This window comes from Chenopodium album, chromosome 17, assembly GCF_948465745.1.
Source record: "Chenopodium album chromosome 17, dcCheAlbu1.1, whole genome shotgun sequence".
In the NCBI taxonomy this organism is placed as follows: Eukaryota; Viridiplantae; Streptophyta; class Magnoliopsida; order Caryophyllales; family Amaranthaceae; genus Chenopodium; species Chenopodium album.
In genome coordinates this window covers 44,747,186-44,766,486 of record NC_137850.1, presented here as the reverse complement: position 1 = coordinate 44,766,486, position 19,301 = coordinate 44,747,186, and the positions used below count along the sequence as shown (strand labels likewise).

The following is a 19,301-nucleotide window of genomic DNA, read 5'->3' as shown; positions in this document are numbered from 1 at the left end:
CATTGTAGATTCATACAATTGTTGCTTTTGCTTGATTCATGCAACTACACCACTAAAACACACATGCTTTTTTTTTTTTTATGAAAGATAGGTAATCAGTGGGCGGACGAAAAGTCGACAAAAGTAGAAATTAATTAAAATGCAAGCGATGAACAATCAACTTTAGGATTCTGAGGTTGGTATACATCCTTTGACCACACAAACATCACGGTTATGCATTTCTATACATTTGTATAACGATGTAGAATCTCCCAACTAAATAACAACTGTTAAGGTTACATCAATAACAAGACAAGTAACACCCAAATTAATTACTTATAGTCTTATACACTTTTGGTTATTTGTACTATTGTACATTTGTACTACGTTGTTGATCTTCGAAAAAAATTTGTTAATATAATCTCAACCACCATAAACGATCAGCATATTTTACGCCCAATTGGAATCAGAAATGAAAAATGAGTGATATGAGAGTAAAACTTTATCCTTAATAGTTAATACCATTTGTTATAAATCCCTACTATGTTCATTTCTATTAAGGATAAATCCCCAAGGCTAACTACTAGTTCCTTGATGGACGAACATGCACCCTTTGCTTGAAAAATATGCACCCATTGCTTGCATGTTCACATAGTAGGGATTTATAACAACCAAGTCTATCAAGATGACTCGAGTTAAAAAGAGAACGTTTCTTTCGAAACATAATTGAATTCTTGTTTCAAACAAATTTAAATGTACATAACATGAATAAAGATCAAAACCCTCATAAATCACTTGCCAACTTGATTTCCCTACCTATAACTTCCTATCATACTTTATATCCTATATTTCCTTCTTTACAATGTCATATCACCATACTAAACCCTTTATATCAGAGAAGATATATCAAATCAATTGAGACCTAAAACGCGAGCCATATTCAGATTCCGCTGTGTATTTTGTGTCACCAAGTTTGTCATCATGTTACGCAAGTAACAAACTCACAGAGAACCTGCAAAAGAAGTTTAATCAATGTTGGAAGTGAAGATTAAACGTAAGCTTTAAATCTACCTTCGAGACTAAACCACAAAACATGACACTTTAAAAAGGAGCTCAAGTGCCACTAAAGTACCACTATTTGAGTGATACCCCCATCATAACAAGTTTTTGCACACCTGGTTGTACCAACTTTAAATCGGTGACCTCAAAAAATGGGCAAAATTGGCTCAAATCTCAGGTATTTTTACATATTTCTGGCATGCATAGAGGTGTTTTGAAATTTCCTGACTTTAGATTGTAATTTCAATCAATCTCTGAGATGAAGGTATCATTACTTCCGACATAGTTGCAAATCTTTAAGTAAACATAACTTGTTATGGATAGGAGCACTAACCTCCAATTTTCAAACCAAGCTATAGGGCTTATTCCCTGCTAGACTTAGCCCAAAACAATCCCTTTTTCCTTATTGATGTGCTTTCCGAAGCAGACTTGTTGCCCCTTGATCCAAAGGAGAAATGCCGCTTTAGAAAAGGCTTTGCGGCAGAAATCTTCAAGCTAGAGCTGTTGCCAAGCTTGGGACTCTTCCCTTCATGTGCACCAGCACTTCTCTTCCAAGAATCAAAATCAAAAGAGGCATTGGTATCTACAACCCGATTCCTTGACTTCTTGCTACTCCTAGCTTTCAAATCCTTTTCTGCCTTCAGCATTTTCCCAGCTAATTTCAAAGTTTGCTTCTCCCCAAATGTACAAACCGGGCAGGCAGGATCATATTTATTAACTTCGGGCGTTATGGTCTCCAAGCACTCAGCATGGTATACATGCTCACATATTAAAACAGCTACAACAGATAATTCATTACCCGCAATAAATTTTTGGGTGCTCCAAGGTGACTTCTCAGACAAGAGCTTGGAGCAAATACCACATGTTTGAAAATCAATAGAGATTGACCGGGAATTACGAACACTTGTTTTACACAATTTATCATGAGGAAAGCTGCAGGAATCACTATCAAAAGACCAACGTTCTCTCTGTGAGGCCGACATAAGTTCTGAGAAGGCATGAGCTGACCAACCATCAGAGGACCTTCCATAGGATCCCCGAGTTGACACATTGCTTACAGCAGAGTTTCCAAATGGCACCTGCCCTTCTTCAGAAACAGAGTTATTACTCGGTGAATTTCTCCCAGAACTGTGGCTTTCAGATGCCTGATGGGCAAGCTCGTGAACTGGCGAACCTTGGGCCCATCTGGATAGGGTTGGTGATGGTGGAGGTGGATGGCTTTGGGATGAGACTGGTGACATGCATACAGAAGATGTTGTATGAACTGAGGGTGATAGTTTGACAGAAGCAGGGTCTGATAACGGTGGAGATTCTGTAGATTGTTTCACCTAAATAAATCAAATTACGAAATATTGGAAAGACAAATTATTAGAGCACTGCATAGTGAGAAACAAAAGTACGTATCTAGAAACCACAAAACTTTCCCTATATACCTCAGTACAGGCATTCCTCCCAGCAGATTCACCTGCCATATATGAAAGCAAAACTCCACTTAGATTTACATTTTCAATTATATTAGTAACCAATATAACTGACAACTATGGAGTAAGGAGTTGACTGACAACTATGGAGTTGAAGATAACAGATATCTTGAAAAATGTAGTGCAATAATAATTTAAGATCTTAACAGGATACACTGAAAACTAGCTACCAATCCACATTTATATTGGTAGAGCACAAACGTCATTTAAGCAACAAGAATAAACTCAATAATTTCCCAGGGTGAATCTTACATTTTTAATAGTAGCTTTACTTCTGATCCTCTAAGCAATCTACCAGTATCATGACAAGAATTAAATCAAAGGAAATCAAAAAAAACAAATGATACGTTACTCAAACTCAACTACAAAAATCGAATTGCTTTACAGAGATTCAAATCAGGCAATCAAGATCAACATATAGAGAGGCCAGCAGCAGCTACTTCACTATGGAGGTCAACTGCATAACTATAGTGAGATCCAGAAGCACAACTATAGAGAGTAGTGAACATAGTGAGTGAAGACGCAATAATTTACCCCACATTCAAAAAAAATGACTTGGCAACCCCTATTTGCCTTTAAAAACAAGTATTTGCATCTCTCTTGACATTGAACAGGAAATGCAATGAGCTAAAACTCTTTTCAGCAATAACAATAAACTGACCACAACCATGCTACAGTACTTTAGCTGTGTGCTTAAAAGGACAAGTACATACAATCCAAGTGCAATCAAGATTGAAAAGGATAACCTAACTTGTTTATCCGTCAAGCTGTCTTTTATTTTCTATACCCCTTTTCCTTCACTCCTATTCTTTTTATGCAAAAGCTTTAGCAATAACCTCAAACCCTTCACATCTCTTTATAACGGAAAAAGGGGATGGGGCCAAATTGATGAGCATCATTCTGATAGTGGAAACAGAAACCAGTTTTTAGAATAGGTACATCAAAAGTAGAAAATGAAAAGACTAACCATGATATTCCAATATCTAACCAAGTCTAGATAAATTTTATAGTCAAAACAAATAAGAAATATTATAATGCAAGGCAAGCCAAGAAGGCTTTACCTGAGGCAGATGTTTTTAGGCTCTTAGTCGTATCCTGGTTCACTGGAGACTTGCGCCATGCTCCTGTTCGATAACTCTCCAATGAACTACCTCCATCTGACACCTGTGCTGATACATCAGTTGCAGATTTCACATCCAAGGCATCATTCCTACTAGCAACATCAGACAACCAGCCTACGGAAGTATCTTCACCAGCAACCCCAACTCGACTATCCCATCGAAAACTCCATGTTGGAGAATGCCTAAAATTTCTATGCAGAAATTCACCACTAGATCCTGGTTGTATGGCTTTGTCTCTAGAAGCAACGCAACAAGCAGCTCCCATATTTGCTCATATACCAGTTCCAATTTTCAGCTGCTAGCAATCAAAGAAGTTTGCCCCTTGACCACATATAGCGCCAACAGAACCAATCACATATATTCCAAAAGACCAAAAAAATTTCTGAAAAAGAGGGGCACACTAATTAATAAACAAAGACAACCATCTGTAGCATATTGAAAAATACATTTACTCAACTGAGATATTACTCAACCTACCAAAAATTTCACACCAAAAAAACCCAATTGCTGCAATACAATTGATCCAGAATTGGCTCATACCCAAAGTTCAAACAACTATGAGAGTTCCAAATTGGTTTGTACCCAAACACAACAATCCCGAGATCGCAAACATTATAAACAAAGCTAATAAGAATGAATGATATTCCGTAGTAGCAACAACATATGCAAGTTCTGAATAACAAAGTGACATTTCATACGAGTATACATTATGATTAAAAAAAAAAACACAAAAAATAGCCATCAGAAACAACCGCCAAATCTCAACATCATAATCACGAGTCTTAGATTCAGAGAAGAATACGAAAAAAGGAGGAACCCCACAATCAAAATCCAAAATGTAAGTCAATGCTATTTTGTTTAGTTGGTTTAAGTCTAGCGCGTTAATTTCTAAGACCTCGGATCAAATCCCATCTAAATGCCTTTCCTGGCTACCCATTACCAAAGGCTTTATCAAATCATATACACAACAAACATTTCCTCTCATTCAAAACACCGCCTAAGTAAACATTAAACATCCCCAATTGAAGCTCGAAAAACTTAAAAAATTTAATCAAACTCAATACAACAATCTCGAAATTAATACTAAAGTAAAAGAAAATTAAACTAAAAATATATAAAAATAATAATAATTTAAAACCTTGAAGAGTGAAGCAGGAAGTAGAGCAAATGATGTTATGAATATGAAGAGTATAGTCAGAAATAAATAGTATCAAAAATTAATTAGTTTTATAACTTTTATTAATTAAATTAAATTTATTAAACCCCCAAAAAGTAGTGGGAAAATCATGAAAATTCAGGAAAAAAAAAATACAGAGGTCAGAAGATCCGAAAATAATGGCGATTAACCATAAAAGCAAAAAAATTGAACAGTCAGAAGAAGAAAAAATCTATTCAAAATTCCACGATTCAGATGATAAAATACCCCAAAATTAAAATTAAAATTAAAAATCCAGCAATATAAAACAACTAAATAATCGCAAGATTTAGTTACCAAAAATCACGCTCATCAAATCAAACAATATCATTATTTATTAATTTCTTACACTAAATTGTAAAAAAAAAAAAAAAAAAGAATAAAATCAAAAAATATATATCAAAATTAATAAGAAATAAAAATGGAGAAATTACCTTAAGAAACTGCAAGTGAGAAGGCGCCACAGAAGAGAGAGGAGAGAGATTCTGATTCTAGTTTATGGTTTTTGGGTATAAGAGAAAGAGAGGTCGTTTTTAACAGTTGAAAATAAACGGAGTTAAAATGATGCTTTTTAGGGGCCGTTTGGTTGGAGGTATAATCAAAGGGAAAGGAAATGGACAAGCCTCATTCCCTTTATTGTTGTTTGTTTGTCATCATCTATCATTCCCTTTACCCTTTTTTATTTTTGTGTTTACCTAAATATCTTTTACACCGATTCCCCACCCCCCCTCAGACTTTAGCATTCCCATTCCCCTCTCATTACCCATCACTCTCTCTCTCCTCTCTTACCCTAAAAAATCCTCAGCATCCGTCACCCCTCATCGGAGCTCCGGCCACCACGACAACCAACCGAGATTGTACACCGGCGACCATATCCGACCGATCCCCACAAGGTACGATCTCCGGCGACCGTAATATTCATGTTTTCGTTCTAGATCTACCTTAATCATGTCGTTTTTTTGTTTTATTCATAAATTGTTGGGTAATTTATACATTATTCCTAATTCTTGAGGAATTGTTCACGTTATCAACCACCTCCATAGTGATTGATGTTCATTTGTTGTTCACTGTTGCGATTTGAAGGATTTATCGATTTTTTTTTTTTGTTTGGAATTACGAAACAGTGTATATTTGTTGTTGTTTTTTTTCCTCCTTGAATGAATGCTAATTTGATGTTTATATATACTAATGTTCATGTATATGTATATATTTGTTTAGCTTGAGATTTTTATATATCTTGAGTATAAATGATATGTATGTAAACTAGTCAATGATATGTTGTTGTTGATGTTCTTTTCTACAGAAAATGGCTCGAATTGGTACTTCTTTGAAAAGGAAGAGAAATTGGGACTTTATTCGATTCATAATTACTATGATTAATTGTGTTGTGTTGCTACATTTGATGTGTTACTTAATGAGAAAAACTATATACAATTCCCATTATCTTAAGCTAGATAAAAAAAACTAGAAGGAAAATGAGATTGCACAACTTGAATAGAATGATTAGAAAAAGTGACACTTTGTGTAGGAACTATCTTCGTATAAATCGATACACATTTGGTGTACTTTTAGAAATGGTTAGAGATATTGGTGGTTTAAATGAAACAAGAAACACATGTTTGGAAGAGATGGTTGCGGGCTTCTTATACACATTAGCTCACCATAATAAAAATAGAATGATTGGTGCACATTTTTATAGAAGTGGTGAAACTATTAGTAGACAATTTCATGCTTGTTTGTTAGCAATCTTAAAGTTACATAGTATTCTTCTTAAGAAACCAACTCCAATACAAGAGGATTGCGACGATGAAAGGTGGAAATATTTCAAGGTAAATTAAAAAACCAACACTTTAATTTGAGATAAAATAGAGAGACCATTACATAATTTAAAGTGATATTGTTTGTTTTGTAGAACTCATTAGGTGCCCTTGATGGTACAATGATTCTAGTTAATGTTCCTTGTGAAGATCGATCCAAATATCGCACTAGAAAAGGTACCCTTGCTATGAATGTACTAGGAGTATGCTCACCCAAAATGGAATTTATATATGTCTTACCTGGTTGGGAGGGATCGGCACATGATGGTCGGATTCTTCGAGATGCTATTTCTAGGCCTAATGGGTTGAAAGTTCCAAAAGGTAATTTGATTGACGTAGTAGACTTTATTTGAAATTGACTCAGTAAGAGAGTAATTTTTTTTTTAAAAAAAAATTTGTCAAGGTTGTTATTATCTATGTGACAGAGGATATACTAATGGAGAAGGATTCCTTGCACCATATAGAGGGCATCTTTATCATCTTAGAGAATGGAATAATGGCCCCCGTCAACCTCAAACCACCGAAGAATATTTCAACTTAAGGCGTGCAAAATCTAGAAATGTAGTTGAGAGATGCTTTGGGTTACTCAAGGGAAGATGGGGAATTCTTAGAAGTCCTTCTTGTTTTAGTTTACAAACACATGGTCGAATTGTGCTTTCTTGTGCCTTATTACATAACTTGGTAAAAAGGTACATGCTTGAAGAATTTGATGATGATGACATGTTTGAGGAAAGTGACAGTGATGATGATGATGATGATGGTGATGCTAGTGATGAAGATGATGTGGAGTACATAACCTCCATTGTTGTAACCGATCCATGGACTAATTTTTGAAATACAATAGCCCAAAATATGTTCAATGATTGGAGGGCTAGACACCGCAGAGTTACTTTGTGATATTATTCTTGTTTATTAAACAACATTGTATTTGTTATTTGAACTTGAGACTTGTATCTTTATTTCAATTTTGTGTTTTTTTTTTATTGTTGTATTAAGTCATGGATGTTGTGTTGGACTTATAATAATTTCCTTTATGTACTTGTATTGAATATTTTGTTTGTTAATTTCATTTTTATATATATGCAATGTTATTTTGACATGTTAATATGGTTCAAATGTTTTAGTAGGATGGATGAAAGTAGTGCAAGTGGAGGTGGAAGGGGAAAAAACAAACGATTTTGGACCGCTCAAGAAGATAAAGTTCTTGTAGAAGCATTGTCAGAGCTAGCTGTTGATCCTCATTGGAAGTGTGAAAATGGGTTTAGAAGCGGCTACATGGTTCGCTTACAGGAGATCATAGGTAAGGCTCTTCCTGGTTGTGGGTTGAAGGCTATGCCACACATCGATTCTAGACTAAAGACACTTGGAGCAAAGTTTAGGGCTATTTCTACTATGTTAAATACAAGTGGATTGGTTTGGGATGATTCCAAAAAAATGGTTTTTGTGGACCGGACTGTTTATGATGAGTTTTGCAAGGTATGATAACTTTTTTAAGGTCATGAACTTTTATTTTGAATACTTGCTATTTTTGTTTATATTCCTATGGTTGTGGATGCTTAGCATTTTTTATATTTTTTTATAAAGATTTGAAGGACTATTTATACAAGGAAGCATAGGAACTATAGTTAGCAGGAACTATTTATACAAGTGCATCAGTTTTTAAATAAAAATCTAATTTCAGGATTTTGTTTGTAGTGCTAGCAGGAACTATGTTTTGAATAGTTAGCAAGCATAGGAACTATAGTTTAGAGCTTTAGACTACCCTGCCACTATGAGAAACATTATGAAACAGAAACTTAGGGTAAGATGCTTCATGGTGTTGAGGCTGTGATGTTACTTATAACTGAGAAATTGTTATAATAGTGTAGAGTAAGAATCTCCCTGTACACAAGGATTTGGCTATTAAGCGATGTCCCTGTAAACATTATGATCAGTTATGTTATGGAAGGGAAATAAGGTAAAATATGCAGGCTTATGCTCATTTATCTATCCTCTATTGTATTATATTTGATTATATTGTTATGTCCTTTAAATATTGTGCTCCCATAAGCTTAGCCCCTGGCATTATCACATTTATTTGCATGAGAACTCCTATGTGGAATGTCATTTAAATTATGTTTGAGATACCTCATGATGTTGTATATTTGAGCATTTTGGGAATTTTTGTGTTTTTGGAGTTTCATTTCCCCACTTCCATGAACTCATGAATGTTTATGGCAAGGATTATGCAACTGGAAAACCAGTTGAAGATTTTGTTGAAGCAATCAACAATTTGCAAACTGTTGCCCCCCCATAGGTTTTACTCGATTCAAGTGATGATGAGGGAGTTGCTACTAGTGGTAATGTCACTCAGACCGTTACTTCTCCTCCTTCAAAAAAGATGAAGACTGAAAAAACTTCCAAAAAAAAAAGAAAGACAAAAGGTGGTGTTGGAAGTAATGAGTTGGCTAGCTTACAAGCATTCATGAAAGACATGAATGTTCATCTTTCCACTATGGCAAATGTGATGGCACGCACTGATGATCGTGAACAACGTGCGGATGAAAGAAAGCAAAAATTAGTTGAAAAGAGTGAGCAAGTGCTAGAGGAACTACTCTCTTTCAATTTAGAAGGTGTCACGGAATCCCAAGTTTTTGAAGTGGCTAACATTCTAACCGCACAACCAAACAAGCTCATGGTATTTTCAAAGTGTCCCGACGCTTTGAAAAGTGCTTATGTTAAGAGTCTTCTACGAGGAAGTGGAAATGTTGATGCTTAAATCTTATGTGGTGGTTTCATGTATGGTTTTTAACTAGGTGTTATTCACAAGCTACTACTTTTGGCATGAACTTTATCTAGAAAGGACTATTAGCAAAGACTTGGGTTGAATGTTAATCTTATTAGAACACTTTTGGTATGAACTTTTATTTAGGATCAAGTACTTTGCATTGGTATTATTTTCACCAAGAGGTGATTACTTGGATTTGTAATCAATGGAGCTAGAAAGATGTTATTTGGAGATATATTATGTTTTTTTTTTTTTACATATTACAGGAAAAGACGATATAGGTTGATGGAATATTTTTTTAAAAAAAAAAAATAAAAACATGTTCTTCAAGTTTCATGAAGAAACAGGTTTCATCAAATAATAACAAGTTATTTTTGAACAAAAATTAAAAGAATTTAAAAACTCAAAATTTGATTCCCTGGCTTGAACCAAACAGTCACAAAGGGAATCAATGAGTAGTTCATTCAGTTTCCTGGACACAACCAAACAACTAGGAAAAATCAGGGGAATCCATTCCTTTCTCCTCCATTCCCTTTCTTCATTCCATTCTGATTTCCCTCTGCGAACCAAACGACCCCTTATTGTTAACTTGTTTTATACTCTCAGACTCTCAGTGATTGATTTGTAGTTGGTACAGTGAGGGGTGTGTGTAACGTCGTTAAGAATATGTCGACCACCCTTTCCCCTTTCTTTTTGGTGAGTTTGGCGGATGTGGAACTTGCTTTTTTAAAAGTCTTTTTATTTTGTATTTATATACGGATTACGTATATTTCTTCTACGGAGTACAAAGTACGAGTATATTTTTATACAACAAAAATAAAAATATGGAGTAATGTATTGACTTTTAGCGTGAATTCTATTGTGGCCGGCTGACACATATTAAAACACTTAACGAGAAATCCTGATTAATTGAGTAATCCCTGACCGAATAACATTTGAGCACACATAACCATTTTCTTTTTATCAAGAAAAATTAAATATGGTAGAATAGCCTTGACCGAGTAGCCTAGGACCGACCAAATAACCCTTGACCAATCAAATAACCCCTGAATAAGTAACCTCGATCACACGATGTGACATGTGGCTATCCATATATGTAAATTTGTGGTTGACTTTTGTATAAATCACGTAAATTTTTAAAATTATAATATTTACCCATTTTACCGCATAATCTAAAAACTACTCCATATGTAACAATAACAAATAAATAAATATTATCTCTATTCTTTTTATTTTTCCATTTCGTGTTCATATAAAGTGAAAAATAATAAGTCAATGTTGTTAGATAGGTATTCATATAAAGTATTTGTTAGATAGTTGTTAATTGATGATTGATTTTTATCTATATCAAAAAATATGTTGTTTTAGGTATAAATATAAAGTATTATAATATAACCTTTTTTTTTAGTTACGATTAAGATTTAATGATATTAAAATAAGGTCAAATCAGTGCATTATCATGTGTGCAAATTTTAATTGTGTGAATTATTTTGGAATAGAGGGAGTAATATCACATGTTTACTTGACATGGTTTAGCAAATACAAAGTAAGACTCTTTGTTTTTTTTTTTTTTTTTTTTTTTGACAAAGGCAAATTATATTAATAAAATCAGAGTTTACAACATACGAAATAAAAACTAAAACTTACTACTACAAGGCTTTCGACATTTAAGCCTTTACAACTTTCGACATTAAAAACCATATTACATAACTGGGGTTGGCCGGAGATGTTGCGGATTAGGACCTCTTTATAGGCCAAAGAGCGGATACCTACTTCAAAACACAAAGAGAGCAAAGAGTATCGAACTTCGATCATGGCTAGTTTAACCTTACCTAGTGGGATCAACTTATCACCAAGTAAGGCCTTCAAACTGATCACTTGGACATGTGACCTTTCCTTCAAAGGTTGTTCTTGTTGGCAAGAAAGCTTTGATAACGTCGAGGATCGAGAAACCCCAAAACAAAGTTTGGGCGCCTGCTTCAGATAAAAAATTTCAAGAGTAATGATCATAATGATCACTACAAAGAAGGGAGCAGAATGACAACCATAATCACTCCACTATAACACACACTTCACCCTAGCCATGGTCAACTTCTTGTTCGTTCCCCAAACAACGGCAACCCATGTTAACTCTCTCAACACAACAACAAAACCCAATCCCTTAACAAGGGATCCAAACTCCTTCCGCACACAACCATCCAATAAACTATAGCCAATACAACCAGAAATACAGGACAACAACCAAGAAAAGCTAAAAAAAACCATACATAATTTTAACAAATAAAGTAAACTCTGAATAACAAGAAGAAAATACATACTTAGGTAAGCCGACCAAATCAGAGAGCCCCTTTTAGACCCATAATCCAAAACCATAACAACAAAGATCCTCGAGACCCTAACCCTAACTTCACCGTTTCCGTCACGAACCACTCCTGACGGCAGCGTTAGGCCTAGCTCTCCAGCGCAAGGACCCATGAAACCCTAACCCTAACTTTACCGTTTCCGTCACGGTCAAAATTACCAATGACCTTTATGACGGCGGCGCTAGGCTTAGTCCTTAGACCTCTTGTTTCGCCGGTGAAATCCTTTGAACGTGAACCTTCCACTCTAAGGTGGGTAATATAGGGGCTTCTCTGATTCTTCTTAGCCGGGAAAAGGTCACAAAGACACCTTCAAAACTTAGATTAATAAGTTTAAGGGAAGAGATGAAGGCGTTGCTCGGAGTTTAATTGAAGACGCCTAAAAGAAAAACAGAGCAATAAGGGGAAAGAAGAAAGGAAAAGAGAAGTAAGAGAAGAGGAGGAACACGGAATCCTCATAGATTAAAAGAAGAGAAAAAGGAGGAAACTCGCCGGAGAAACGGCTGCGACGCCGGATCTCCGGCGAGCACCTAGGTTTACGAGAGGGGAAGGCTTCTTTTTTAGAGGAGAGGGAAGAGAGCGTTTTGTTTTAGAGGAGAGAGAAGTCGTGATTGTTTTAAGTAAGACTCTTTGGGAGTAGACAAAAAAAGAGTATGTAAATGAATCTCAATCCTCAAGTTGTCCCTAGTGAAGATTGATCCCACAATAGTATTATTTGATGAACCAAGTATTGCTTGGTAACCTATCATTTACAATACACTATTTTATACACATGTTGTCGTAAAATACACTTATACACTTGTTTTAAAGTTCTTGCCTTAAAAAATGTATAGCTAAAACATTTTTTAAAAATTTTGAAACATATTATTGACTACCTACAATCACATAATAATATGTCATTCGCTAACTCACCTTTTAATTTGAATTACGTATAGTACTTCATACTAGATAATTTTGTAGGTTTTAAACTTAGAAAAAATGATCATCAATAGTTTAAACTCATACCGCGCGATACCTTATACTTAAAATAAACTAATAGTTGTGATCGATGATATGTTGAAATATAATCCCAATTTATGATGAATTTGCGCATTATGACCTAACTTTAACACCTTTCATAATAATTTTATTGTAAAAATTGGGTGTTATTGCAATTTTATTGTAAGTATAATTGTAACTCAACAATTGAAGAGCAAAATAATTGTCATGCTTCAAGCATCTATAGCTTAATAAAACTATTTCGTCAAAAAAAAAAAAAATCTTAACAAAACTATAAGCTTAAAAAAATAATTGATTATTTTTTCAATAATAATAATAATAACATTAAAAGTTGGGGTACGTAGGTGCACTGCAAAGTGCAAACTACAATTGTGTACTTATTCGTCAATCACTCAATTGTCATTGATGGAGTTTATAGCATGAAAATAGTGTAGATTGAAAATCCAATGAGGCAAGTCAAGTTATATCATAATTTATATTTTTGGAAAAAAAAAATAATAATCATATACTACTATATAATTTGTCTGTCATCTTTACTTTTTATTTTTTATTTTTTAATTTTGTTACCATCAATTGTCATAAAGAAAAACAAATAATCAAAATATATATATAGTAGCTGGGTGATTTGAATTATTTTGTATTTAGTTTTTTGCCGGTGGAATGTAGCCTTTTGTTTTTTTTTCTATAATTTCAATCCCAAATGGGAATTCAATATTCAATAAATACTTGGTCCAATACCACGGCTTAATTTCAATGTGAATGCATGAGTTGACTTAACTTTTGAAAAATCAAATATTCATCATATATTCTACAATCTTCACCATATGTTTAGGTAAGAATGTGACTTGAATTAGAAACTTATTCAGCCGAATCAACATAGGCAGAGTTTAACCCATACTTCCTCAGTCTTAGGTTATTAATAGGAACACTTGCATATTTTTTTTATCAAGTTTGTCAGAAAAAACCTTTTAAAAGCCTCATTTTACAAGAAAAAACCTTTTAAAACATTTTTTGTTTAAAAAAACCGCAACGATCAATTTTTTTGTCTAAATAAGCCTCACTCTACTTTTCTGGCGTTGACTATAATTTCCCGACGTTGACTCTCTTATTTTTCCCACTTACACCCAAATTTTATTATTTGCACTCCACCTTTTTATCTTCCCTCATTTTTTCCCTCCAACTCCACTCTATTCTCTCTCTTCTTTGGCTTCCATGAATGCTCTGCAATTCCATCACATCAATTTGGCTTTCTCTCTCTCTCTCATCTGCATGCAATTAATACTACAACAATACACTTAGGTAAGATTAAATACACCTTAATTTTACTAGAAATAGGAAAAAAAATTGAGTCTTTTTTCTAAAACTCTGAACTTACGAACTTGTTCTTTGCAATGGCTAAAGGTGGACAAAAGGTGAGGTTTGGACGCAAATCAAGGTTCCCTAATTACGTAGTTAAGCACAAACCAAGGTACGTTCTTCAATTTCGCACTTACAATGCATAAATTGCATAAATGTAGGCAAAATTGTTAGGGTTTAGCAGAATAATTAAACGAAACATTCACCTGATTGTCGTAATTCTTGGCGAATTTGTACTCTGATGTTGTTGCTAAACCCAAAAATATAGCCTGATTATTGAATTTGTTGAATTGATTGGTTCAAATGTAGCCCTAATATGTTGAATTTTTTCAATTTTGTGTTGGTTAATTTGTTTGTCAGGTTCAATGATAGACTGAATGTGTTTGAACCTTGGTTCAAATTCATGGATCCAATTAACATTAGGATGTACTATGGTGGGCATTTTGTGACTAAAAATAACAAGACAACTTATGAAAAGAAGCCAAATGTAGACCCATCAAAGTGGGGGATTGCATTGCGTGTAAATGTGGAGGAGGTGTGTTATTTTGAGTTTGTGTATGGGATTAAAAATGACTTGGGATTTGGTGAGGTGGGGGATATTTGGTTTAGGAAGAAGGGTTGTACATTACACACTGGCAGGGCTAAAATTGAGGGGGGATAAGGACATTTCTGAGTTTTCTTGAGGCACCTGAAAAGGATGGCTTTTATCATCTTTATGTTGTGCATGAAGACCAAGTGGAGGGGGTAAAAAGGAATTATTATGGCCCAGGTGTCGGTTTTTATACAGATAGTGAGAGCAAAGAGAGTGAGATGGAAAGCAATGAGGTTGGTGAGTCATTAAAAAAATCAAAGGGGGGTCCACAAACACACATGGTGCATGTTAACCCAAGTGAAAACCCTAGATCTGATTCCACTTCTCAAAGTCTTCTCCAAACTCACATTGCTGCTCAAAGTGCTTTAGCAAAGTTGCCCATTAAATCAGCCATAAAAAAACCACCCACCCAGTTTATTGACTTAGCAACTCCTACTTCAAACATCACAAACACAGTACCTGTTGTTGTTCTGCCACTCCCTACTAACCCTGAGCATGAACAAGCCAACCCAGAAATTAGGCCAGAAGTGAGCTTAGAAACCAATGCAGATAAAAATTGGCTGCAGATAATTCCATTTCTTGGGAATGATGATGAGGGATATTCTGATAGGGCAGATGATGAGGGAGATGAAATTGATGGGGGAGCTGATGATGCAGATTTAAGTGATGATGACTATAAAGATAAGGATGATGATGATTTGTTCAATGAGTATGTAGATCATGACATAGAAGAGAGGGTTACTAGGAGTTTAGGGGGGTTGGTTAAGGCTGCAGATCATAATGAGGTTGACTCTGATAATGATGATGCCCTGCATATTGGGAATGAGGAAGACATTGTTGATTCTAATGATGAGGTGGTGAGTGTTGTTGGATCTGATGATGAGGAAACCATATACCCAGAGTTCAATCCTGCTACTGATTTTAAAGGGAAGGTCTTGTTAACAAAAGGGCTCAAGTTCCCAAGCAACAAGGTGTTTAGGAGGGCTTTGCAGTACCATGCCATTGAACATGGGTATGACTACTACTTCTTGCACAACAACAGAGTTAGGGTGAGTGTTTACTGTGCACACAGATGTTCTTGTCCTTGGAAAAGAGCAAGGATAATGGAATGCAGTAAGGGATGCAAAAGAAAGTGCAGGTTTAAGATTCATTGTAGGAAATTGAAGGGTGAGGAAACTTGGCAGATAAAAAGTCTTAGGTTGAAGCAAATTTGTGGACATCAGACTAAGAACTCCAAGATTACTTCTCAGTACTTAGCAGAGAGGTACCTAGATGATTGGAGGGATAATCCAACTTGGAAGCTTGGTGCATTTATAAAAAGAGCAAGAAGAGAGTGTAGAGTTGAAATAGGGTATTATTTAGCTTGGTATGCAAGGGAGAGAGCATTCAAAATGATATTTGGTGATGCTAGTTTGGAATATGAGAAAGTATGGGATTATGCAGCAGTTATCTTGAAGTACAACCCAGGAAGTACAGCTGTTGTGAAGGTTGATGGAGTTGAGAAGCCTCAACCTGTTTTCCAGAGACTGTATGTCTGTCTTCAAGCCTACAAACAGGGGTTCATAGCTAGATGCAGACCAATATTAGGTGTGGATGGTGCTCATCTAAGAGGTCCTTATCCAGGCATATTGCTCACAACTGTTGGGAAAGATGTCAATAACAATATCTTCCCAGTAGCTTGGGCAGTAGTGGAGGTTGAAAATGCTGACACATGGAGTTGGTTTTTGGAGTTGCTTAGGAATGACATAGTATCAGTAGCTGATTCAGTTACTTGGGTACATGAAGCAGATGAACTGACTTATATGAGTGACAGGCAGAAGGTATGGTGTTAACACTACTACATTTTTAACCTATTGCAACCCTCAAATCCGTTGCATTAGGTGTCAAAATCCGTGGCATTATGCCTATTGCAACGGCCATGTACCGTAGCATCTGCTGGCGTTGCAGTAGGTCTAATGCAACGGTAAAATCACCTAACACAACGGCAAGCTTATAGCTGTTGCAATAGCTAACATCTAATGCCACGGCACCCTTATGGCTGTTGCAGTAGCTATATTTAGCTAATGCGATGGCAATATGTAGCTAACACAACGGCCAAAATGCTAACACAACGGCTATAACAATAATTATAATAATTTTCAACAAGAAATAATAATAATAATAATAATAATAATAATAATAATAATAATAATCAAATCCAAACTTTATTAATATAAATTGTAGACTTGTACATTGTTAGTTTTTTACCCTTAGGAAAATTACAAAATTATACAGCATGTCTCTAATTAAACTATGAAAAAGGTATCAAAATTAAATATTTGTGTGTCGTGTCTTATTAAGTCTTGTTGTGATACGATCAATTCAGGTATTCTGCTTTCCAGGCTCGGGGTTGTGCTCCTTTCTTCCCCATATTCAGAACTCGTAGAAGTACTTGTTGTGCTGACTTACTTCCATCTCCTTAATCTGCTTACGCAGACTAGCACCATAACGGGTACCTGAACAATGAACAATGCAACAATAAGCATCAATTGAGATACACCCATACATACACTTTCAATCTACTAACCCAACATAACAGCAAACAAAAATAAAATCCTGATGGCTGATACCACATGTATTGAACTTCAAATTACCCATCTCTAATCATATACAAAAACAAAGATTATCATATGCAGTCATTAAGAATGATTTCTATGAGCATAATCAGCACTAAACAACCTAAATCAATCATATTATGGTCATAATTCATAATCTTTTTTTTTTTTTTTAAAAAAAAACCCGTAATGAGTGCCTTATATTGATAACTTATCCATCAAAACATAAGGAGAAACTTCACAAGGACAAAGGTTCTCCCAAACTTGTTCAAAACCGTAAGGCAAAACAAGCTAAGTTATGGGTAACAATATTCCCATCTCGCTTAACATGGCACCACAAAAACAGAATTAAAATCAACACAAGAAGACAATATATCATCTAAAATAGCATCAAGATCAGTGAGGTAAACCGAGGCCTTTATAATCTGGAGATAAGGACTTGACAACCTGCTTCTAGAATAACATCCTTCAAGCTAAAACGTTTGGCTAATCTGACTGCCATAGCAGCAGCTTTGCTTTCTGCCATAACAGGAGGCCAGTAAGCTCTGGTGCGCCTGGAAGCAGTGAACAACACCTCCCCCTGCCAGTCTCTTGCAACAACACCAAGCCCCACCCACCCCTCAACGTTCAGCGAGGCATCACAGTTGAGTTTAATCGTTCCCTACGGTGGGGGAACCCATTTCTTCAAGCTTCTATAGGTAGCTGTCTTGGCACCACCATAAATCTTTCGTGCATAGAGGCCACAATCAGAGGCAAGTCTGAAAACTCGCTCAATAATCACAGGGTGGTAAGTGTCTTTTCCATTAAAAATCATGTCATTCCTTCTATTCATAATCTAAGAATTACTTCATGCAATGTAACATAATTGAAATACAATAAGATTACATTCAAACAAAATTGAAAATACTCACCGTATTTCCCGACAATACCAACCTTCTTGGTTCTCTTGGCCTGTTTACATAAACAAGCATAAGTCAAATTTGTTAAGCAAAAGCTAAGCATAATCATCGCACATTCTAGACCAATAAATACCACAATTAAAACAAAAAAAGCAACTTTCACACCCTCAAATTTTGACACTATACAAAGTTCCAAGCATTCAATTCACTCATTGCTTATACTAGTAAATAAAGCAAATTCACAATTTTATTATATACGCTTAAGTAATCTTTCAATGCCCAAATTTTGATAAATCTGAGTGTGCCGGCAACAATTCCAATATACTAAACTAAAATCACTATCAAAGATTACAGATTACAAATAGATGTTTCATAAACCCTAGATAACAATTAATATGAACCTCAAAAGCTAGCAAATCTTACATATTACAAACAGATGTTTCATAAACCCTAGATAACAATTGATATCAACCTTAAAAGCCAACAAACTAAGCTAATAATCAGCATTAAAATGAAAAAATTAACTTCTCATCAGATAAAAAAAAAACAAAAAGCGCATAAAATAGTACTGATTTGGAGTTTTTAAAATGCAAATTTCACAATAAACTCAAAATTATTAACTAACATTTCAAGCAACAAAAAATCAAACAAATAAATCTAAACATATGTCGAATAAATCAGATTCATACACAATAAATTAATCTAAACTAGATTATCATCGATGAATGAAAAGAGAGAGATTGAGAGGAGTACCATTGCGACGAATGTAGACGGCAGAAGAGAGAGAAAATGAAATCCTGGAGAAGAGTGTCGAAGGGTACGAACTTTGAAGGTTTGGAGGTTAAAGATGTAGGGTTTGGAGTCGAAATCAGGAGGGAGAAAGAGGTCGCTCTTGAACCATAGAGGGTTAAATCGTAGATTGGGTCGCCGAAGAGGTCGGTGTATGACCACGGTGGTGGTGCAGGTGGTGGTTGCACCATTGCTAGATTAGCCGATGTCATTGTTGGTGGTTTTAAGGTCTGGCTTTTAAAGCAGATGCAACAACTACGACAAAAACGTACTCCTTCTCATCTACCTTTACC

At 35.2% G+C, this 19,301-nt stretch overlaps 1 protein-coding gene and 1 long non-coding RNA gene across 2 annotated transcripts; both read right to left on the bottom strand.

Annotated features, from left to right (window-relative positions):
- Positions 1 to 674: 674 nt before the first annotated feature.
- LOC145589866 (uncharacterized) lies at positions 675 to 5,398 on the bottom strand. Its single transcript, XM_081646558.1, has 5 exons — positions 5,270 to 5,398; positions 3,581 to 4,022; positions 2,472 to 2,503; positions 1,373 to 2,366; positions 675 to 991 (listed from the first exon to the last, which is right to left on the bottom strand). Exons 2-4 carry the CDS (start codon positions 3,903 to 3,905, stop codon positions 1,401 to 1,403), a joined length of 1,323 nt encoding a protein of 440 aa, XP_081502684.1. The 5' UTR covers positions 3,906 to 4,022; positions 5,270 to 5,398; the 3' UTR covers positions 675 to 991; positions 1,373 to 1,400.
- Positions 5,399 to 17,161: 11,763 nt separating this feature from the next.
- LOC145588153 (uncharacterized) lies at positions 17,162 to 19,025 on the bottom strand. The gene is made up of 3 exons (XR_014101552.1): positions 18,973 to 19,025; positions 18,232 to 18,271; positions 17,162 to 17,221 (listed from the first exon to the last, which is right to left on the bottom strand). It is a non-coding gene; the product is annotated as an uncharacterized LOC145588153 (long non-coding RNA).
- Between the last annotated feature and the right edge of the window lie 276 nt (positions 19,026 to 19,301).

Excerpts from the sequence above, each read along its gene's own strand:
- LOC145589866 (XM_081646558.1), bottom strand. The coding sequence starts at position 3,905 with ATGGGAGCTGCTTGTTGCGTTGCTTCTAGAGACAAAGCCATACAACCA. Across the intron at positions 2,504-3,580 it reads CCTAAAAACATCTGCCTCAG|GTGAATCTGCTGGGAGGAAT; the intron begins GTAAAGCCTTCT and ends CATATATGGCAG. Across the intron at positions 2,367-2,471 it reads GGAGGAATGCCTGTACTGAG|GTGAAACAATCTACAGAATC; the intron begins GTATATAGGGAA and ends TGATTTATTTAG.